This window comes from Musca vetustissima, unplaced genomic scaffold (assembly GCF_032173495.1).
Source record: "Musca vetustissima isolate MV318-11 ecotype Yass unplaced genomic scaffold, APGP_CSIRO_Mvet_v1 utg27899, whole genome shotgun sequence".
NCBI lineage: Eukaryota > Metazoa > Arthropoda > Insecta > Diptera > Muscidae > Musca > Musca vetustissima.
Genome location: NW_026879539.1, coordinates 1 through 24,974, shown reverse-complemented (window position 1 = coordinate 24,974; position 24,974 = coordinate 1). Strand labels below are relative to the sequence as shown.

General features: G+C 33.9%; 1 protein-coding gene across 1 annotated transcript; it reads right to left on the bottom strand.

Annotated features, from left to right (window-relative positions):
* Positions 1-18,963: 18,963 nt before the first annotated feature.
* On the bottom strand, positions 18,964-23,684 carry LOC133324456 (protein toll-like). Its single transcript, XM_061533290.1, has 2 exons — positions 22,465-23,684; positions 18,964-21,136 (listed from the first exon to the last, which is right to left on the bottom strand). Exons 1-2 carry the CDS (start codon positions 23,682-23,684, stop codon positions 19,033-19,035), a joined length of 3,324 nt encoding a protein of 1,107 aa, XP_061389274.1. The 3' UTR covers positions 18,964-19,032.
* Positions 23,685-24,974: the final 1,290 nt, after the last annotated feature.

The following is a 24,974-nucleotide window of genomic DNA, read 5'->3' as shown; positions in this document are numbered from 1 at the left end:
TGATAGTTGCAATGCGTTCACATGTGAGTGTGTGTACATGTGTGAGGTGTGTGTGTCTGTTTTCATTCTTGTTTATTTGTCTGTTTTTGAAGTTTACTTTTCGCCTGAATACCCGCTCATTCAACCGAACCTATTTATACACATAAACGCGCTCGTTTGGATGGCTTGCTGGCTGACTGGTTGGCTGGCTGATTGGTTGGTTGCTGGTTGCTCGTATTTCCGCAACAATCGATGTTGAATTTAAGTTTCTATTCCCAAAAGGGATTTATTTGCCTGCTGCTTCTGCTGCACTGTTATCAATGATTTAAATGTGTGTGTGTGCGGCTAAATACTACAATTTATTTGTGGAATCAAGAGATATTTAATCTACCGCAAATACACACATATATACTAATCGTATGTCTGGCTTTGTGTGTGTGTTTTTTTCTATAATTTGTTGGCCTAAATAATAAGTTAATAATCCGAAATGGGGCATTTAACCCACAAATAAAACTATTTAAGGGAATTATATAAGTTTAAATATTTTTTGGTTGGATTGTTTGTAATTTTATGAAGTCGTCCCATGGGTCTTTAGATGGTTGTGTGTTGTCTGAAAAATATTTAGTACTAGGAAATAAATGTAAATATTATAAATATATGGTTGATAATTTTGTATATACAGTCGAAGGGACCGGCATGGACATGGACCTACATCGATAATTTTCTGCAAATATTTTTACAGCCTCCAAGAACCTGGAATGCGAAATTTCAATACACACGATTGAAAAATGCGGAAAAATCTTCAATATACGAAATAGAGAAGACCCTTCTTCCTCAACGTGAATATGTTTCTTGCGGCTTATGGTATGGTGGGGAATTGGAACTTACTTTTTATACCCTACACAACTATGTTGTCAGGGTATTATAGCTTTGTGCAGCCCCAAGAGTTTGTAACGCCGCGAAATATTGGTTGTAAACACGATACAGGCCACAGTTATGAACCAATCTTCACGAAATTTTGCATGTAGGATGGGTTGGGCCCAATGAAGAACCCTATTGTTTTTGATAAAGATCAAATAATAATTAGGGGATGAAATGGACCAAATACTTAATTTTTTCGGTTTTTCTGGTGGTTCTAGAGTTCGCAATTAGGACCCAAACATCGCGAATTTTTGCATGGAGAAGGGGATCGGGCCAAAGAATAAGCATGCGTGTTTTGATAAAGAGTGGTCAATATTTAGCGGGTCAAATGGACCCTGACTTTTGTGTGAAAAATGACAAAATTTGTATTCTACGGCGTATATAGTTACTCGTGAAGGACATTGATCCGAGAAGTTGATTGTATATCCAAGAGGAGTGGTTGACCTTTAAATTGATACCAATTATATTGTTGTATGTCCTCGGATGTGGGAGTTACACTTAAATATTTACAGGTACTTGCGTATTCATACATAAGTTAGTAACTCATTACCACACTAGAGGGCGGAAATATAGCGCTGATTGTTTTGAAATGTTCCATGACGTTCCAGTTATGGTCAGGGACAGCGCCTATATTTTTCAGTAATGATCAGATAATAAATTTGGGATGAAGTGGACCGAAATTTTTTTTTAGGTTTTTTTTCGAGTCGATCTATAGGCCATAATAATAAGACAAACATCACAACACAACCCATGGTGAAGGGAATTTGCGGAAGTACCTAATTAGAAGTAGTGTACTGAATATTAGTAATATTCGAAAAATATGTCAGTGTAAGGAAGAGGTGCTATTGACCTCTAATCGAGCAAGAGGGTGCAAATATCACGAAATATTGCCTAGGAATAAACATCCGCAGAGAGTTAGCGTTCCGTGGTAGTTGTGTAGGGTATCATATGGTCCGCCCTCTTCCGACAGTACTGCTCCGCTCACTGGTTTCGAAAATGAGATTGTATCAACAGTAACGGGGAATGGATTATGGATTCGAGAGAAGTTGGATCTGGACAGAGTTTATCTAGGTACCATAACTTTTTAAGAGAGATATTTTTTGAACTATGGCCGTGGGTTATTACACGCATTTTGATTTAAAAGATAAGGATTATGCCAAAAGCTGATGCTAGACGTTTTGCAAGTTTTGTTATGTCAAGTTTCGTGAAAAGGATATGGTTCTGTAATAGTACCCGTGCTGTCCATTCTGTTTTTTTTTTTTTTTTGTTATTAACGGTATACCTTCGTTCCGATGAACAAAAATTCGTCTTCTCATGTTCGCGACCAGTGGATTCGACACGATACATCCATGAACAACTTTCTTTGGATTTGCCTCGTCCTCGAAGATCTAAACGGTCGATTGATTTATGTTTTCTTTTAGGCTCATAGGTATAGATACAAACATTGACATCAGTGACGATCCTATATACAATCGGCAATACTGTTTTATACCTTTATATCCGCAGCCTTATCCAACTAATGAGGATACTTTGATACGGGAAAATGTGCCTCTTCGAAATCTGGTACCTCCCCTCACAAAATGGTCAAAATTACGCAACAAATTTGATGCTATAAAATTTGCGAACATCGATTTGAACCAAACTTTATTTGTACAACCTATTATCTTTACCATGCCTATATAAAATCCGAAGATGAGACCTATTGGTCCACTCCTTCTAGTACCTCCCCTTACAAAATTTCCATATTTTTACATTCAATATCAGGCAAATGGATTGACCGATTTGAACGAAACAACCTAATATCTTTACCAAGCCTAGATCAAGTTCAAACCCTTTTGATGTACTCCTTCTGGTACCTCACCCTCAAATGGTCAATATTTTATATACTTGTAAATTTAATTTGAATCGAATTGAATAACGATTTGCCGAAACCAATGGTCAGGTGATCATGTAATATCGAATGCATACATGTCATCATTGGTTTGTTGCACAACGATAGTTGTCGGAACGAGCTTCTGGAACGATTGTATTCATTACACGTGTTTTGACAGTGATCTAGAATTGTGCTTCATGGCCATACATAGATTTAAGCCCATCGATGCATTCTTTTGGTGGAAATACAGCCTAAATGTGTTCAAAAATTAATAAAATTGTTGGCGAAATGATTTTTTTAATTCCCTAGAAACACAACACATGGCCGTTCGTCAAAACGTATTTAATATTTTTTTGATTAATTGCGTCAAATTTAGACAGCGCAAGGTCACACTTAGAGTAGAGCAAAAATGTATATAGGAGTCCTTGTAAACATCCGATCGAAAACAAAATATTTTTTCTTTAAATATTAAAACCCACTTATTTGAAAATTTGCACATGATTCGTATATGGAAACATGTGCTTCTTTTAATATCTTTATTTCTCCACTGCACACACAAACATTTACACATTATTTAAAGCACGTTTATTAATTTCAAACACGCTTTCTTAAAACTCTCTACTCCATGTTTCCTTCTCTTTAGAATATTTACTTTTCAATTACTACTCGTTGTAATGCAAACTTTTTCCCTATGAATGTGTGATGAGAGTTCATTTTATATTTTAGTAGTTCACGCGAAAATTAACAAACTACTTAAATACTCTTCTAAAGATTTCCTTTACGTGACAATTATTAATTTTCTTTGAACTTTTCACGAAACACACAAAACTTTTTTTTCTGACGAGTTTGGTGGCATCATTATCGTTAAATATTTTATAAAATTATCGCTAAAACACACTCATATACTATTCAATTTAGTATAAGTGTGTGTGTTTTTAGCAGTTGGTGGTATTGCTCAATTCATTATTAGCAGCGCCCAAGTAAAAGTTTCCTTTCCCCAACACTATGATTTGTTGTTTTTTTATATTTATTTTAAGTATTTTAAAAGTGAATTTGGGATTAACACGGTATATAAATTGTCATGGCAATAAAAGAAAATAAATAATAGAATTTTAAATTTTATTATATTAAATTCACTACAATAATTTTGAATTTACAACATTCCTCGAAATGTTTGTAAAACATAGGGGAAATGTATCCCAAAAATTGTTTTAAACTGAAAATACAAAAATTCAGATTTTTAAAAACAATTTCGTTAATAAACAAATAATTTTTTTCCTAGTTCACTAAAACTGTAGACATTTGGTTTTTCCGCGTATAGAGGATATCTTGGCAGAAAATTGTCTATATAGATCAATGATTTGATACCGATATATACCGCTTCTGAAGGTTTGATCAAGTTTTTGGTCAAATATTACGATGCGCAAGCTGTGCATTAATCAAACGCAATCGCATCATTATATAATTACATGATTTTAAACTTTTTGTAGCAAACGTACCAGAGGGATTTTTGGAAAAATATTACGATGTCTACAATTTAGATGCACATTTGGATACTACACTAATTTCATATTGTAGTTGTACATCTCCTAATACTATTTTAATTTTTACTCCGACTGTGTATTAAAGCAACACCTTGAAATATTCACATCAGACCCCATAAAGTATACACTGGTGGTCAAAATTAACTCAAATTTAATTAAATTAAATCAAAACCAGTGAACGGAGCAGTATAGTAGGACGGGGCCGACCATATGATACCCTACACAACTTCCACGAAAATCTAACTTTTTGTGGTTCTATATTCTGAGCTTGGTCAATATTTCGCGACATTTGCATACTCTTGACCAATTAGAGGTCAACCAATATTACTAATATTCAGTACAACCCTTCTAATTTCTTTGCCATATCCCCTTCACCGTGGGTTGTGTTGCAATGTTCGGCTTTCAATTGTGGCCTATAAATCGACACGAAATAATACAAAAAATTAAATTCTCGGTCCAGTTCATCCCAAAATTATTATCTGATCGTCACCAAAAAGTATTGGCGTTGTCCTTGACCATACATGGATCCTCATGGAAAATTTCAAATCGATCAGCGCTATATTTCCGCCCTGTATTGTGGTAATGGGCTACTAAATAATATATGAATACGTAAGCACCTGTAAATATTTAAGTGTATCTCCCACATACGAGTACATACGACACTATAATTGGTATCAATTTAAAGGTCAACCACTCCTCTGGGATAAATTATCAACTTATGGGTCTATGTCCTTCAGGAGTAAATTTTTCGCCATATTATCGAAATTTTGTCATTTTTCACACAAAAGTCTGGGTCCATTTGACCCGCTAAATATTGACGGATCTTTATCAAAATATGCATGCTTATTCTTTGACAGAATCCCCTTCTCCATGTAAAAAATCGGGATGTTTTGACCATAATTGCGGCCTCAGGAGCGACCAGAAAAACCGACAAAAATAAAGTTTTTGGTCCTTTTCATCCCCTAAATATTAACCGATCTTTTCCAAAGCAATAGGGTCTTCATTGGCCAGAACCCATTCTACTTGCAAAATTTCATGAAGATTGGTCCATAACTGTGGCCTGTATCGTGTTTACATATTATAATGGACAGACGTACGGACGGACGGACACACATGTCTAGATCGACTCATCTAGTCGAAATATGACGATGGGTATACTTATAGGTGGGACTAGGACCAATATTTCGCGGCGTTACAAACTTTTGGGGCCGCACAAAGCTATAATACCCTGACAACATAGTTGTGTAGGGTATAAAAATTTAAATTTTTTCCAATATAGTTTTTTTTTTTAATTTCATCTGGATGAATTCGAAGACCAAAATATCAGATATTATGTTTGAAAAAGCAGCTAAAACGTTAAAAGTCATCTGAAAATTTGAATTAAGTCGTTAATGCGGCTATCGCCTGTCTTAAACCCAATCCGTACCATTTTTATTCTTCTTGCATTTTTCAGATGCCACAAATTCGGGACTGGTTGCGTAAAATTGGTTCTTTCATTTCTTACTCATAGGTAGCTCATAAATTCAGTAGTCAGTTGGTCCGTGCTTAAGCTAGGCGAAAAAGAAATCCATTTTTTTCGGCAGATGGATGTACTGATAGATTTCTCGAAAAGTATCGATCAAACAATTTCAGAGTTATGCTCGTTGAAAGGGTGACATTTCGCAGTAAAACAAATTACTTTGCTGTTTTTTGTTTGGTGCTTTCATTGCACTATAGGTAATTTGGACAGTTTTTGGGCAAAAAGTCATTTTTTCAAATTTGGAAAATAAAATCTTTTTTGATGTCATTAAAAAGAAAACATGTCAAATTTTATGAATCTGTAAGATTTTTTGCGTAAAAGTGTCTTAAAAGCGGTGAAAATCGTTGCCAAACTCTAAACTTTGAAAATAAAATTAAAGAAATAAAAAAATTTAATAAATCAAGTCGTATTTTAAACCGTTTAAAACCGCTAAATTCAAAGCATAAACATAAAAATTAAACATGGAGAGTATTAACGGTGGTGTGCGCTATTTATTTAATACATAATATTTGTTAATACGTTTGTGTAGCGATTCAAAATTTACATATTTGACTATAATAAAAGAAATTTTCTATTTTTTACACATAAGTCATTTTAGATAGACTTTTACTAAAATGTTTAAATTTGTCAGATCTTTTGACAACTGAAATATATAAATGAAAGCCTTCTAAATTGATTCCAATAGGTCTCAAATTGCGATTTTTTGCGTTTTTCAAGATATACCAGTTTTTTGTATGGAACTTCAGGATAAAAAAAATAATATTTTCAATATTTGGTTTGATGAAAGAAATAAAAGTAAGGAAATATATTGTTGTTCACAACGTCCCCGCAAGTAAAATTGCCAATAACAACAATATGGACGAAAAATACGTCAAATTAAAATAGGAAATTAGGTTATTTTGCATGCATTTGATGCACCGAATGACATAAGAAGATAGAACATTTCCGCGAAAAAACGAATACGCACGAATTTTGATTACAAAACAAATAACGTGACTCTTAATCCGCAAATAAGTTGTCGAAGGAAAGATTACGAGAAAAAAATCTAAATAGTGGAGAACAGAAAATGGCGGGGTTGAGTTCCCCCTTAGAATATAAACCATGAAACATTTACTTTTTTCAGGATTGATTAAAAATAAAAAAGTGGCATATAAAAAAAAATTGTTCAGTATATCCAGTGTTTACTATAATCGTGTTCGACTGTAGTAAGCATGGTTTTATCTCACTTTTACATATTAATGTCCTTAAGGAGTATTAGTGGGTACTGCATTAATAATATTAATGCATTCTGCAAAAACATACGACATTGTAATATTTATTCCTTTAAAAATTTAATCGCGGGGTCGAAATTTTATTAAATTACTACTCTAATCGTTTTCAATCGTTTGTTGTGTATAAAACAACTAATGAAAATATCTGAAAAGTATTAGCTTTGTTCGTTATATGTGTAGTTGCTTATAACCGTTGTTCGTTATATCCGGTTTTTACTGTAGAAATCTGCGTTTTCTCTTTCTTGTACATATACATCATTTAAAAAGTCAAAAAATCGTTTAAACCCGCTGTTATTAATTTTTTCCTAAAAACAGGGCAAATTACCTATAGTGCATTGGTGAGTTACAGGGTGTTAAAAATGGAAGTGAACAAAGAGAAAATTCGGTACATTTTACAGGTCTTCTTTGACATCAAACGAATTTTTGATGTTAAAGGTGCACCTCGCACACGTTGGCCGGTCGTCGAAAATATCGATAAAATCGGAGAAATGATCGAAGTGGACCGGTAACATCGCCCAGATGCTAAAAATCATTTACAATTGACGAGAAACGGCCAGAATTGGCCAACAGGAGAGGTGTCGTATTCCACTATAACAACGCTAGGCCAAACACATCTACGGTGACTCGCCAGAGAGGACTTGGCACTAAGCCAAGTCATGCATTGCAAAATTTCTTTAATGATAAAAAATGGGTATCTAAGGAGGATTTTGAAAATCGACTACTATTTTTTTTTTTTTTTTTGCAAATTGAGATCAGGACTTCTATGAGAGAGACATTATGGAGTTACCTATATATGACAACAAATCATTCAACAAAACGGTGCATATTTGGCCCAAATCGGACATCCCGAAGCATGTTAAATAAAGTCCTATAGTTCATATAAAAATAATGAATTCCTTTTTCCCCAACCAAATATATATCAATGGTGTACAGAATAAAATTGATAGGGAGTATGTGAGCGTAACTGAGAATTCAACACAAAAAATGACTAACAAAAAGTGAAAAAAGAGAACATATTTTAACCAGATATTATACACTAGGGATTTCGGCTGTTTGGGACATATATTGTATTTAGCATGTGTATCGACATAATTTGGAAAATACATAAGCGAATTTTGTAACACCAATGCAGAGGTCGGTTAGAGTGTCTGAAACAAAACTAACAGCAATCGTGTGGGTGGAAAGTCGGCAGTTGTTATCATTTGAAACAGTGGTCAACTAAACGGTTGCAAAAATAACAACCACCAATTAAAACCAGTAAGGAAAGTTCAAAAATCGGACGGGCCGACTTTTTGATACCCTTCACCACTTTGGGTACATACAAGATATGTTCATATGTACAATATTCTTTAGATAGAATAGACATTGCATCTTTGGAGAACCATTGAATGGAATCGGACGAAATTAACTGTTATTGATATTTGAACTAAATTAAAACAGCACATATACATGCTGTTTTAAGATCTTATACAAATGTAAGTATTTGAGCAACCGTATATGGGAGCTATATCTTAACCCAAACCGATTCCAACAAAATTTCGCATACATAAATTTGGACCTAATTCAGTACGCTGTGCTAAACTTTGTGCCAATCGGCCTAAATTTGACTCTTTGGAGTTCGATTTACATAAAATCGGACGAAACTATATTTGGGAGTTATATCTAAATCTGAACCGATTCCAACAAAACGTCGCATTCATCAATTTGGATCTAAGTCAGTACTCTGTGCAAAATTTTGTCCCAATCGGACTAATATTGGCAGTGTGGTACTCCATTTACATAAAATCGGACGAAACTATATATGGGACCTATATCTAGATCTGAACCGATTTCAACCAAACTTGGCATATATAAATCTAGACCTAATCCAGTTCTCTGTGGAAAATTTTGTCTCAATCGAACCAATATTGGAAGTTTGGAGCATCATTTACCTAAAATCAGACGAAACTACATATGGGAGTTATATCTATATCTGAACCGATTTTCTCCAATTTCAATAGGGTTCGTCTTGGGCCAAATAATCGGATTATAAATGCAACCTGTACTTTGTTCACAAAAATACATGGACAGACAAACGGACGGACAGACGGACATCGACTCAGAAAGTGATTCTATGCATATTCTCAAAAGGAACCATGGGTCTATCTCGATTCTTTTTGCCTGTTACAAACATATGCACAAAGGCATAATACCCTGTACCACAGTGTGGCGAAGGGTATAATAAGAGGTCGTCCTCCGAAAAATGAATGGTGGTTGTGGTGGTTTTTTCTTGGGAGGAACACATTTGGTTTTGTCTAAATAAAGATACAGGACAAATGAGAGCAAATACTGTTGAAGTAGAGCGAAGTAGGAAAATAATAGTGATATTAATTATCTTTTTTTAATTTTTTGGAATAATAGTGGCTCTCTTATGATTATAAAATAGGTACCTACATATACAATATGGAAAACATTCACTATGAATGAAATTAAAAACAAAAAAATTAAATAAATAATTTTTTTGTGCAACCTTTTGTTACGCCTTGAAAAATAGTTTTAAGTCGAAGAAATTTTTTTTAATAAATTTTTACATAATTTATATTTCAACAAAAAGGTAGATTCACTTCGTAAATGAAGACTATGGGTCTACATTTACAAATGCTTTACTTGTCGTAATAATTTCATCAATCATTGATCAGTTTCGTGAATGGGAACTATGTTTCATTATCAGGTATCTCTCAAACAATGGGCTAAATTATCCTTTTTGTATTTACCCGCCCTTTGCTACTATTAACACAATTATTTGCGTTCTCTGTTATTGGCAGATGATATGAAACAAATAAAAAAAACACATAAATTTAGCCACTGACATCTGAGGGGTTTAGAAATAAAATTGGAAAACAAATCAGAATTCCCAAAAGTCAACTAACTGACCGACCGACCGACCAGATATTGAACAGCGCAAACAAACTCCTCAACATCATAAAATACACAAAAAGCTTCTTAATTGCTGCTATAAAACAAGAAAACTTTTTTCTATTTCCTTTTTGATTTATATATATTCTTAAAGAAAATAAAACAACAACAACAAAATCTATGTTAAGAAATAGACACACACACATAAACATGAACAACAAACGCATATTCTATCACACGCACAGACACACACACACACTTAGCAAAAGAGGGGAACAATACGACAGAGTCATTGAAACTTTTCCACTTAACACAGTATGTAACCGCTGCATTTCCTTTCGCATTCTCTTGAAGGACTCACTTCTTTTCCATTGCAAATCTCGTGTGTTTTATTTGTCGTCTTAGTTCAACTTCGATTCTATGGAATACCTATCTTATTTTTTCTTGGTTTGTTCCTTCTTTATGACTGTAAATGTTGTGTAAAGACAAGAAAAAACGATGAAAAAAAAGAACAAAACAACAAGTAGAAGAAAAAGTTCCCCCAAGAGTAAGGAAGAGCGAGAGCAAAAAAGGTTGTATTGATGTCAACTAGTTTGCCAACGAATGAACGAATTGGAAACTGAGCAAAAAACAAAGTGAAAAGGAAACAACTTTTTGCATTTATTTTATACGATTTTCCGTTGTGGGAATTTTCTTCTTCCCGTTCTTCTTCATTGTAGTTTCTAAAAAAATAACTGACTATTGCTATAGTAGATGTCGTTTTTCCTCCGTTTTTTTTGTTTGTGTGAATATTTTATAGCATCCAAGTCCACAGGGGGATGAAAGGAAGAGGAAAAAAAAACTGTAACAAATCTTTTTCATGTACAAAAGATTAGATAGAGTGATTTGGTCAATATTTGTCGGTCACCCATTTAAGGATGTCGTTTAAAATTTAATATATTTTTTAAAGATAAATAGTAAAGGTTTTATAATAAATATTATAAATATGTATTGAGCAGGGGATCACACCGTTCCCCATCGTACTTCAATGTGGAAAAAATATTAGCTGTATAGGAGTTGTTGTCCGAACGAGATAGCAATTTCTCGACTTCAACTCAGAGATGTTCTCAGATAAAGACACTATTTCCGCAGTTGAAATATAAATGACCACATGATTGCTCATTAACATTTCCTGAGTTCCATGTCAACTCGATGGAGGTCCAATGTGACAAAATCGTATTAAAAAAGGGTTTCATTGGAGGTTGTGTTCAGCGATTCACTAAAATAAATTGGACTACGATTGATTGCAGTTGCAGAAATCGACAGAAGGCCTCGCACTAAAATTATGGATTATTTGGTGTTGATGATGAATGTATTAAATGTTGCACTCCAAAGAGGACCTGCTATGCCGACAGAAACGCAACCAAAGCATATGCCAGATATGTGTGGGAGGGTTGATTTCCATGTGATATTTTTAAATTATTCCTAATGTGAATGCATTGTGGGGTAGGTAACGGATGCAATGATTAGTGCACAAACTCGCGGTTTGATAATAACGATGAGCATAGTTTCGGAAAACTATTTAACCCTTTGGATTTCATACGTCAAGATCTGATTACGAATTCTGTCATCAGAATTATTTTTGATTCTTGTAAAAAAGAATATAGAAAATGATTTAAATTAATTTTTCGTCGATTTTGCATTTGGTTCTCTTGATATTGGGCTTTTATTTTTCAGAAAGAATGTACTGTATCTCCCGAATGCAATGATGTAGTGATGTCAAATTTTGTCCATATCATATCAAGGATAGTTGCATTAAATCTGTGAACAGAAAATTGTTCTATGATTACGGAAAATAATTCGGGGCTCAAAGGGTTAATTGTGCAAAATTTGGAATAAATGAGATACAAGATCTCCTTAATAAATTTCTGGACTACACTAAACACTAAATGTTTTCTGGCAATATCTGCAGTTTCTATTGGAAAGTTGAATTTTTTTGCATCAAAGTACTTTGTAAGTTTTGGCGTATGACCATTATTGTGTTGTTTACAGAAACTTGAATTACATTTTCCAAAAAAATTAACCAATTTTGACGTGGACTACCACGGCACGATTGCAAATCGAAATACTGGTCTATGGTCATCTAAAAACGAGCTTTGTATCACATATCATTTATGCCGTGAGTGAAGTGATAATGCGAGATCGTTATTTGACACACTCTAAGAGAGAGCCGCCATTGGGCATTTTGTGCACCAGAATAAATTCGATAATGTATGCAAGTCTGGATCAAAAAATTACTTCTCTTTGGATGAAACAATCGCTGAACAAGGCTCGCTTAATTAAAATACAATTTTGTTTTTCATCAAAATACTGCGAATCATGGATAAGCGCGGATGAGGCCGAATGTGGTGAGACATAGACTAGACGAACTAGGTTCATTCTTTCTTTTTTCGGCAGATGGTTGTACTGATAGATTTTTCGTAAAGTTTCGATCAAACAATTTCAGTTTTATGCTAGTTGGAAGGGTGACATTTTGCAGTAAAAAATTTTTGTTGCTGTTTTTTTGTTTCTTGCATTCAGTTGTGAGTTACATGGTGTTAAAAATGAAATTCGATACATTTTACAGTCTTTCTTTGACAAAGACGAAAATGCAAGCCAAACGGTTAAAATTATGAATGTTGTTTATGGTTCCTATACTGTAACAGCCAATTTTGTGCAATTTTGGTTTCGTAGATTCCGTTCAGGAACTTTTGATGTTAAAAATGCACCTCGAACAGGTAGGCCGGTCGTCGAAAATGTCGATAAAATCGGAGCAGTCGTAACATCGCACAGGAGCTAAAAATAGACCATAAAACGGGTTTAAACCATTTACAATTGACCAGAAACGGCCAGAATTGGTCAACAGGAGAGATGTCGTGTTCCACCAGGACACACATCAACAGTGACTAGCCAGAAAATTCGGAGCTTGGTTGGGAAGTTTTAATGATGGATTTCTTTTTCCCCATCCTAATATTTACTCGTTAAGGACTTAGTCCCTTTAAATTGATACCAATTATATTGTTGTATGAACTCGGATGTGGGAGTTATATGTAAATATTTACAAGGATATTGTTTAGTATGAGTAGAAATGTCACGCAGGGCGCTATACACTTTTTATATGAAAATCCGATTATGGTCAAGGACGACCCATATGATTTTCGGAGATAATATTTATGAGAAAAAGTGGATGATTTTTGATGATGTGTTAATGCGGAAATTCAAATTTGGTCACCCTAATGACATACCCTTAGCTTACAAGTCAGTGCACCCTAATTGCGTGATACAAGTTTCGAGCGCATCCAGAAGTGTGATAGTGTTGGTGCCGCTCTATTACTCAATACATCCGTTTGTGTCCTCTCTGTAAACATTTCAAATTTTCCTTTCTTCTAATAAATCACTGCTTTACCAACCTGCAACCCAATAATGGTAAGCCCCCTCACGTTCGGTAAGCCCCCCCACGTTCGATTCTATGAATTGAATCCAATAATGAACCATAATTGTTCTTATACCAATAAATACTAATACACTTGTTTTCCTTTTTTCCGCATAAAATCGAGGGGAAAATATTTCCAATTCCAAGAAATATTTTCTTTTCGTAAGCAGCAAATAAATCAGCGTTTTCCAGCAGAATTCCCCATAATTGGCAAAAACAGGATATGACCAACTAATTTGAATGGTTGCCTTGATAATGAAGGTCAATATTTAGCGGGTCATAGAACCAAAATATTTTTGTAGAAAATAATAACATTTGAATATTACGGAATACATTTTTACTCCAAAGAACTCTAATCGATCAAGAGAGTACACATATCGTGAAATATTACCCAGGTTCCTTAAATAGATGGGCGGAAACTTGGAGCTCAGTGATAGTTGTGTAGAGTATCCGACTAGTTGTGTAGACTTATTTATATATTAATTTTATATCCATGATATGATAGCTCCCATATAAAAGTACCCTTCATTATTCTTTTTGTATGGAGTTTGAACATTTTTTTAAACCGAATTGTGTTCCCTTTGAGCAGCAAATCTCTATACCAAAAATTATTTTTATCGATGCACTTTTGAGGATAGCCACCTTATAAGGGTACAACTCCATTAATGGGTATTTTGGGGAGTTTGGGCAAGTTTTTCATTCGAATTAGCTAAAATTATGGGAACGATTTTTAACCGATTTGGGCGCCACTTATGAAGTTACCGTTTATTTAAATGTTCACTTTATGGTGAAAAGCATCATGCGGCAAAGAGAAACAGGCGGATGACATGAAGTTCTCCATTACACCTCTTGTACCTTTCCTTACTAGTTTTTTAATTGAAACCCAATTATTTATTTTATTTTAAAATATACATATTTTTATTGTATTTTTCTGTTTTGCTGTAATAATAGGTTGCTTAATGTAGGGTGTTTTTTATTTATATTTAAATATAATATATTAAATTCTTATTAAGATTATATATATTGTTTTTTTTTTTGTATATTTTAATTTATATATTAAAACTTATTCGAGTTCTAGATTTTTTTTCTTGTGGTATGAATGAATGAGTGATGTATTCGAGATACAGAATGATTATACATATGTGAGATAAATAGTACATACATAGTAAATAGTACATACATTGTTTTTAATATTTTCCAAAAAATTATTTAAGAAATTATTTTTTATCACAAATAATAACAAAGAATAATAATGTTTTATCATATTATGAGTTGGGGACTTTTTTGAAAAAGAAAACATTTATTGTTTCAACTTTATGTTAAAACAATCAAAATGCCTATTGTAGATTTTATTTAAAATGTTGTTCTTTACAAGTTTATTGTATATTTGCAGAACTTTGCGTTGTATACATCTGTGATATTATGTATATTATTTTAAAATATAAGTAATTGGTTTATATTGTTGTTTTAAGGAATGGAGTAATGCTTTATTGTTGGTTTTTAGTTTTGGTATATACACTGTAAACTTGAGATTTTGGTATGTAGTTTTTTTATTTCTTCTTATTAATATTTACGAGACATACATTTGCTTTTATATAAAATATTTTATGTTTACACATAGAAGGCATTGTTTTTTATTTATATATAACTATATATATTTCCATTTTTTATATTAATTTTATATACGATTACTTAATTGTTTAATTCTTACATATACAATTCTTAAATGATAACTTTGAAATTGAAAACATTTAAATTAAAAACTTAAAAAGAAATGAAGCTATTTGATTGAATCATTTGACATAATTACTGACGTTTAGAATGTGAATATACATTTTATGCGAACTACTGTGAGTGTTACCTAATTTCTCAATTGCAATCATTAAAAACTCCACCAGAAATTCAGAATTTAATAATTATTATTTAGATTTATAACATTTTTAAATTTTATATTTGTCCTATTGAAACCTTATGGTAAAAAAGGACAGAATTTTTAGATTCAGTGTGGCATTTGTTTGTAGGGATGTGTGTGTGTTCACTAAAAGGGATCAAGCTGGCTTGCCTAAAAAAGTAAACACACACATCCCTACAAACAAATGCCACACTGAATCTAAAAATAGACGACAGCATGGTCATTTGAGCGGTCATCGCATAACAGCGATACCAACAAACATGTTATGTTGATTCTCTGCAAAGTAGAGACGCATAACAAAATTTTCTGAGACTTTTAGAGAATTCTCACATAGAGCGTTCTCCAATAGTACTTAGGCCTGACGTTGTAGATGTAACAAAATTGGGGAAGAAGGGTTTTTTGTTTAGTGGAGTAATACATGACTCCATGGGACAATATCCCAAGCAAAGAACTAAGAGAACTGATGAGGATTTGTGGTGAAATCCGAAACTATAGTCTTCTCTGCATTTCCCGAAAGTAATCAATGTGACCATAACCCACTTTAGAAAAAAATAAAATAAATAAAAATCTTGTTGTTTTTATTTTTAAAACAACAAGAAAGGGACATAATTTTTATAAAAATGTTAATAATATATATTTTTTGAAAAAATGTATAAAATCCCTGCCTAACAGCATGACAATCGAACTTATGAAGAATGGAGCGAACGAAATTACTGAACATTTTGAAAATTATCCCTACTCAATAATTTAAAAAATTTTAAAAATATGATACTAATTTCATTATTGTTACAAAAAAGTATCTGTCCTTGTATTAGAAAGGCGGGGCAGCAGTTGTCAAGAATAATGTGAATGTCCATATTTTATGTAATTCTTTGAACTACAAATGACATTTTTTGAATTACGAACGAAATGTTTAAAATTACAAATGAAATGTTTGTGAATTACAACTGGGAATCTTGATTTACAAATTAAATCTTTAAACTTACAATTGCAAAACGTTGAGTAACATCTGAAAACGTGTACATTTTCACAGAACATTTTTGTGGAAATGTCTCCTCTCTTTGATTGCCCTAGTAAAATTCGACATGTACAGTCTATTTTTTATATTTTAGAATTGATCGAGACCTTTATTGGGAAACAGTTGCAAAAAGTGAATACATTTGCCGAAAATTTTGCAAGGTAGAATTTTAAGAATTCATTTTTTAAGACAATCTCTGAGGAGACAGAAGAAGAATGTCGATATTTTGTGTATCTAATCTAACCTCATTAAATGATTGTGCGAAGTAAGGACCATGTTATATATATATATATATATATTATGACCTAATTCAAGAATGTTCCTACAAAATTTCAAGTGAAAATCTCAAGAACTCTTGAAGAAATAGCCGATTTATTGTGTCAGCATCAAGTGACGGCTAAAGGGCTTTTCAAACTTTAAACGTGTTTTTCTCTTTTGCGAATGGCGGCACGATAACTCAAAAACTAATAACCCAATAAATTCCAAATGTTTACACGTTTCTCTGTGAGTGTATAGCTCTCGTATGAACTAGGATAAAGCCAATCGGTGAAGATCTTCCTTATTTTTTAACTTGGTTTTTGTTAATTTTAGAGCGAAATCTATAATCCTAGTTCATACGAGAGCCAGATATGTACTCTTTCTAACACCGTTGGAATTTTCGGATTCCGATGTTCCAGTGAGGAGTTATCATGCCCGCCATCGAAAATAAGGAATTTTTTACAAAAAATTTTAATTACAAAAAACAAGAACAAAGCAATAACAATAAATTATTTTTCTTCTCCTTTAAATCTTCAATTATATATGTGCAAAGTTACAAACCTTAACAAGCATTGGTATTGATTTACCAGCCCATTGAAAATCTTGAAAAATTAAAATCTTGAATGGGGGGGGGGTGGGGGGGTTCCCTTAAATCGAGAATGAACATTCAGCCCCACTTTTGAAATGGGTAATTTCCATAGATTTCATATACATAGGGTACCTTCTATGGGTCATTTTTATAAATTGGACATTCTGTATGACTCCTATAAGCAGTAGACATCTTATATTTTATCTAAATATACACATAAGACTTTCTATAGGTCATTTATTTTCAGAAAATCGCTACTTACAGGTTCTTCTATGTTTTGAGATCTTTCCATCGGAAACAGCTCCTTTATGAGGATAGAATACATTGTAAAGGAAATTTTTAATAAAGACCTATGGGATTTTGTAAATATATATCCTGTATAGATCTTCTATGCTTAGATACGTATTATAAACTGATTTTCTATATCATCTATAGAAAATATTTGTAAAAAATAGATTTTGTATAAGTTCTCTATAGAATGAGAACTTCCACGGTTCTAGAAGTCATTATTTTATGTATTGAAATAGAGAATATATCTCTGTATATCCTCCATAGACGGAATACCTTACATAGGTTTGTTAATAGAGAATATTTTTTATAGAGAAACTGACGCTGCTTGTTCTTTCAAATGACCTATTTAGAAGGGCTACCCCTTCTTAAAAATGAAAATTTGTTTCCACTATGACCTTTATTCTTTTTTCCTAGTACTCAACTCCATACAATGCTTGGGAATGCGTTAAAATAAAATAATAAAAAATAAAAACAATAATTTTTTTATATAATTTATTTGTTGCTTTATTTTGTGTGTATATGTATAATTAGTTTATATTTTTAATTACATATATAGTTTATTATTTTCCATTTTGTTTATTTACTTCTTATCTTACTTATATTTATATATGTATATCTTTCCCATTGTTTTATTTGCTGGTTTATTATTTAAGAGCTTTAAAAACTTAAAATTAACGATACGATTTAATTAAATATATATATGTGTGTGTGTATTTAAAAGCTATATTTGAGTGTTTAAAAACAATATTGCATGTCTTCTATAAAAAAGAGGAAATTAAACGAAAGTTCATTGAACATTTTGCGCATTTTCTTAAAATTAATTTAAAATTGAGATTTGAAATAAGGCGAGTTCTTTTTTTTTTTTGTAATATTACAATATAAAATTAAAAAAAAAAACTTATATTATTATTTCTATATTTATATAAATTACAAGTCATTTAAAAATTATTGTTAAGGTTTTTTTTGTTAATTGGTAATTAAGTAGTTTGGAAAAGAAAGCTTTATTTGTTAATAATTGTTTGTTGTTGTTACAAATTGATTTGAATTTGTTTTTTGTCATTTTTTTAATTAAAAGTTTTGAACACAATATTTGCAAAAAATATTTTGTTTAAAGGAAATGTGTAAAAAAAAATCATATTTAAGAACAAATTACAAATGTTTTTCATTTTTATTTTGTTTGCGGTTTATTTTTTGTTGTAATTTGAAGCTTTTTAAAGCACTTCAGTCCGTTTGATATTCATTTGGTGGTGATGGTGGTGGTTGATTGGTTTGTTTGGTTGTTCGTTTGTTTTGTTTGAATGAATGATGAGAGAGAGAGAGAGGATTGTTGTGATGTGATCTCGATGATGATCTTTTTGAGATTTCTGGGTCTGTTGCTGATTCTGAATGAATGATGATGATTTGGAAATCCATATTGGAATTTGAGAACAAGAGCCGAAAGAGAGAGCGTTTAAAATGTTTCATCGGTAGAGAACATCATCAAATTGAAACATTTCCGCCTTCTCCCAATTCTATACATCGCTCTGCTTGGCATTTGTGTTGATGATGAAGGCTCCATTGATATGGCCATTTGGCATTGTTGTTGTGGTCGTTGTTGTTGTCGTCTTGCCACTGGTATAATAGGCCGGTGTCTTACCATTGGCAAATGTGACCGCTGTCTGTGTGGCGGCACCACCCCCACCACCATTTAAATGGGCAACCAATGGATTTTTGGTATTCTCTCCCGGTGGTGTGGTCAGTTCCGGTGACAACGGTGATGGTTTTATCAGCTCCAATTTATCATCGGTTGACCCCTTCAGTGCCGTCTTCACCAGACCCCGCATATCATTCTCATTTACCGTATGATGAGGCATAGCATAACGCAATTTGCTCCAGAACCATGGATCACCCCATTTCAAGTAGGTATTCATTTTCAAATAGGCCTTAAGATCCGAATCCAAATTGTCAATGTTACCAATATCACCGTAAATAATCACAATAATACGTGCCCTACCCTCATTCAGCGATGCCTGATGGGCAGCCTTGAACTCCATTTTCGCCCAGACGGAATCAATGAAATTTTGCGACAACACCACAATCGTTCGACAGGAATCTTCCACCGAACGTATTATCTGATCGGGTATACACTCACCGACTAGCCAATCTCGCACGTGGACACACAATTTATAGCGTGGATTACCATTTTCCAACTCTGGCACCAAATATTCCGCAATAAACTGTTCATCCTTGTGTGAATAGGAAATGAAGGCATCGTATTTCTTATCCTTGTCCAATTCCTTCTCGGTGATACACCACATGACAAAAGGCCAACGCTTGGCATATAACCAAATTTTAATTTCCTTATTGTATTTGTAGTACAAAGCGGCCAAGGATCCAATCAGCAGACCCATTACGGAAATGGCAATACCCATGGCCAGGTAGATATCATTTTCGGAACAGATATCGGTAATCGATAGCTCACCGATATATTTGGCTGTGGGGAAGTTGACACAGGCCATTTGACTGAAATCCTCAATTAAATCGTATTTTCTTTGGGCAAACATAAACAGCGGCTTGGCATCACAGTCACAATTCCAGGGATTTCCCGACAGATACAACAGCTTCAAGGCCTGGCTTTCATTCAAAAAGTTAATTGTGCTCTCATTGAAGTATTTCAAATTGTTGCGGCGCACATCGAAAAGCGCCAAATTATTTGGCAACTGGGAACCTTCAATGGAGGATAAATTGTTGCCCGCAGCATAAATCTTCACCACACTGCTATAGCCTGGCGTTGTGGCCAATGGTAACTCTACCAAAGTATTATTTTCAACATACAACTCTGTGCCCGCCAATTGGCCCTCAATATTCGGCAGCATTGGTAAATGGGTCAAGTTGCCATTGCTACAGTTGACCATAAGCATATTATCGTATTTACGTATCCAACAATCACAACCCTGAGGACAACGTTTCGGATTGGAATTTTTATGGTCATAGGGGCACAACAGATCCCGAGGATGTACATCGCGCAACAATTGTCCACTCAGCTTTTCGGGTGAGGTACAACGTAAATTATCCGCATTAATTTTCAATAACTGCTGCAACCTGGGACCATTCTCTCCCCTGAGATACTGGACAAATTGCACAAGGCTACAATCGCATTCCATGGGATTATCATTGACATCGATTCGTGTCATAGCAATGGGTTCCTCGTAAATATTAATGGCAAAGAAATTTACCATACGCAATTGATTGTGTGTCAAATTGACGTGCAGTTCGTGTTTATTCAAAAATCGAACATCATCATCGTCAATTACCGTAATATTGTTGTAACTCAAATCGAGTTCCTGCAATTCGGGCAAAGTCATACGCCAATCTTGACAGATGTACATAAGGGAATTGTTTTTCAAATTCAATCGTTTCAAATTCATGGCCGCCTGCAATGGTGATGCAATGTTGGCGGGTGAGATGCCTGCCTCCAGGAAAGTGGTAATTTGTTCGCTGAAACTCAAACGATTATTTTCCAAATTGACAATTTCCAAATTTTGAGCCCTTGCGAAGGCATCTTTGCTAATGATGGTCAAATGATTGTTGCTCAAATCCAGTTCTTTGAGTTCGCTTAAGGTTGAGAAGAGGGCGCTGTAATTGAAGGAGAGAGAAAATAATTTAAATTAAAATCGATTTTTATTAGAAAATTTTTAATAATTGGATATTTTTATTAATTAAATTTATTTTTGTCTATTTCAGGTAAGTGTTTAAGGCCCAGATTAAAATCTGCAAAGAATTTGTAAGTACCGTTTTGATCTTTTTCGATCTTTTTTTGATCTTTCGAATCTGCAAAAGGAACTAGTTCATTTATTTAGTTCAATCGTTACATGTCAGTAAATTCGGTGAAAATATGGTAGGAACTAGGTGAAGGAACTAATTAGAGTAAACCTAAAATGAATGATTGAAGCAATATAAACCAAATGAACAAATGAATAAGACCTAGTTCTGATTGTCCCCATTGCTGAATATTTCATTTGTAATAATAGGCTTCGGAACGATCCAAACTCTGGTAATACTCCACGTTTCATTAGAAATTATCGCATGGGTATAGGAAATAAAAAATAACGACTAGAGGAACTGAATGATTTACAGGTACCAAGACTAGTTCCGATCGTTCCCTTCGCAGAACAGTTCATTGGTATTGGGTCGTTTCGAAACAATCCAAGACTACTCATACTCCACGTCGAATGTTATGAAAAATTGTCGCATGGCTAAAGGAGATAAAAAAATGAACGACTAGAGCAAAAGGAACGGCTTGAACGAAAGAGACAAACATAATTCCAATCGTTCCGTTTGTACAATAGTCCATTTGTATTAGTTCGATTCGGAATGAGCCGACTCTAGTGATACTCTATGTCGAATGTTATGAAAAGTTATCGCATGTGTAAATGAGATTAAAAATGAACGACTGCAGCAAAAGAAAGTGGGTGAACTAAAGAACCAACCTGTAGCTCCTATCATTCCGTTTGCGGAATAGTTTGTTGTTACTAGTTGCCTTCGGGACGACCCAACTAGATTAAAAAAATGATTACATAAGTAAAGGGGATCAAAAATGAAAAACTGGAGCAAAAGGAACTACTTGAACAAGAGAATCAAACCTAGTTCCAATCTATCCGTTTGCAGAATAGTTCAATGTTACTAGTTCACTTCGGATCGACCCTACTCTAGCAATACTCAACGTCAACAGTTATTGAGAAATTATCGCATGGGTGTAGGAGATCGAAAAATTCACGACTGGAGCAAAAAGAACTGAATGAACGAAAGAGCCAAACCTAGTTCCGCTTGGGGAATAGTTCATTTGTACTAGTTGTTTTGAAATTTACTATATTCTACTATTTCTCTCTGTACAGGAACTTAAACAAAATAACAATTGGGCTTCTATTTTAAAATACAAAATAAAACAACAACAAAATACTTACTCTGATATTTCCGTCAATTGATTATTGTGCAATTTGAGAACTTTCAAATTTTTCGTATTATGGAATAGATAGTCCGGCAAATTGGTCAGCTGATTATTGGACAGGTCCAAATGTTGTAATTTTATTTGACTTTCGAACAGCTCCACTGGCAGTGTACCCAATTTATTGTTGGTAATCAATATAATATCCAATTCCGTTGAATTCGAAAATAAATCTCCTGGTATCGATTCCAGACCCGTGCTTAAACGTATTTCCGTTAATTCAGGTAAATTTGCCAAAAATCCTTTGGGCAAACTTCTCAGCGGCACCATGTTATTTGTTAACCTCACAATTTTCAAATTGTGATTAGTTTTAAAAATACCCTCCGGCAGTGAATGGAAACGATTATAACTCAAATTGATGTTACTCATATTTGTCAGATCGGCGAACACATCATGATGGAATGTTTCAATGCCATTATCGCTCAAGTCCAATTCTTTAAGGGATCTCAGATCTTGGAAAGTGTCCGTGGTTAAATTACGCAGCTGGTTACTCCATAAATTCAGAGTTTTTAAATTCTTTTGATTGCGGAAAAAGCCACGTGGCAGCGATTTCAGTTGATTATTGGCCAATTCAATGAATTCCAATTTTTCCAAGGGTGCAAAAATATCCGCGGGTAGCTCAACATTATTTGAACGTAAATCAATCCAGGTTAGATTTTTCAACGAGTCATGGGAAAAGAGATCGGCTGGCATATGCAGCAAATGAGAAGAACTAAAGCGTAGACGTGCCAGCGGATGCAGACCCTTCAAGTGGTCGCGTGTTATATTTGTCACCAAATCATTTTTAGAGGAAAACATTAGTGTCGTGTAACCGGTAACACCCAACTGCTGCAAAATACTCGATATTGGCAAATGACCCGGCAAGGGGCAATCTTGTATCTGAACTCGTGTGGTATTTCCAACTTGCATTCGTGGCATTAGTTTATAGTCTCTATAGTTCATGTTGATACACTGAATCATAATGTGATCAACGGGACGTACATTGATGACAAATTTGGGCTCATCGTAAGGGCATTGTATTTGTAGATCACTTAGTATTGAGATGCATTCACATTTATCTCTTATTTCTGTACATTGATCTCGCAATCGCGGCACAGGTTCATTAATTGCTGCGACTAAGGGCAGAAGTATGCTTAGGCAACACAACAGGGTAAGTATATTACGGCGGGCTGTAGACATTTTTGTGAGATTTTCAAGTGGCGTTCTCAGACGTCGCCGCCTATTTAGTTTGAGATTCATTTTTCGGTTTTTGTTTTGTTGGGAGAGATTTTAAGTTTTCTGGTTCTTCTGAAATGAAAAGAAAAATAAAGAAATTAAGTTATGAATAAGGTCTGAAAAGGGTATATTAAATATTGTTAAACAAGGGGACGTATCAATATTTTCATACCGCAAAAGGAACTAGGTCATTATTTTAGTTACTTTGAGTTCAAGCGTTCATTGCCAATTAATTAGGTCAATAAACGGGTACATCTAGATAAACGATTGGTTCGAAAGGAACTAGGAGAACGAGAATAACAATTGCACGAATTGAGGAAAAGGAACTGGATGAACAAAATAATGAAGCTAGTACATACCGTTCCGTTTGCGGAATAGTTCCTTTGAACTACTTCGTTAACAGAATGAAAGTAATTTTGCTAAAGACATTTGGAGGTCTAAAATCAATATTTCGGCGAGTCACTTTGGAAAGATTGGGTTATACACCATGAATAATCCCAACCTTAATAAGTTCCGTTGTAATTTTGTTTCTTTAGTTCCTCTTAGTCCAATCGTTAGGTTAAATCGGGCAAATTCACGATTGGATCAATAGGAACTGGACGAACAAAATATGATCGCTGACGCCATATGAACTGAATGAACGAAAATTCCAAACCCAGTTCCGTTCATTCCGTTTGCGAAATAGTTCCTTTGAACTAGTTCGTTCACCCAAAGGAACACATTTTGGTAAAGGGACTTGGAGATTTTGAAGACGCTATATTGAATGGTTGGGTTATACAAAATAAATTACCATCTCTTAATAAAATTCATGGACTTGTATTTTTGGAATGACATTCAATTAATTCCATGATTCTATTTAGTTCAATCGTTCAATGATACACGTCATTTAATTCGGACATTGAACGGGGATATCTAGATGAACGTCTAGATCAAAGGGAACTTGGTGAACGTGAGATAAAAATGAATGACTTCATTTAAAGGAACTGGATGAATGGTAAAAACGGACCTAGTACCGATCTTTCAGTTTGGAGAATAGTTCCTTTTGAACTAGGTAACTAGGAAACACATTTTGGTAAAGGCACTTGGAGATCTTAAGGACACTAAATTGAATGGTTGCGTTATACAGAATGAATAACCATCTCCTTAATACAATTCATGAGGTTGTATTTTTTAAAGTGACAATGACTTAGTTCCATTATTCCATTTAGTTCAATCGTACACTGATACACGGGAATTGATTCGGACATTGAACGG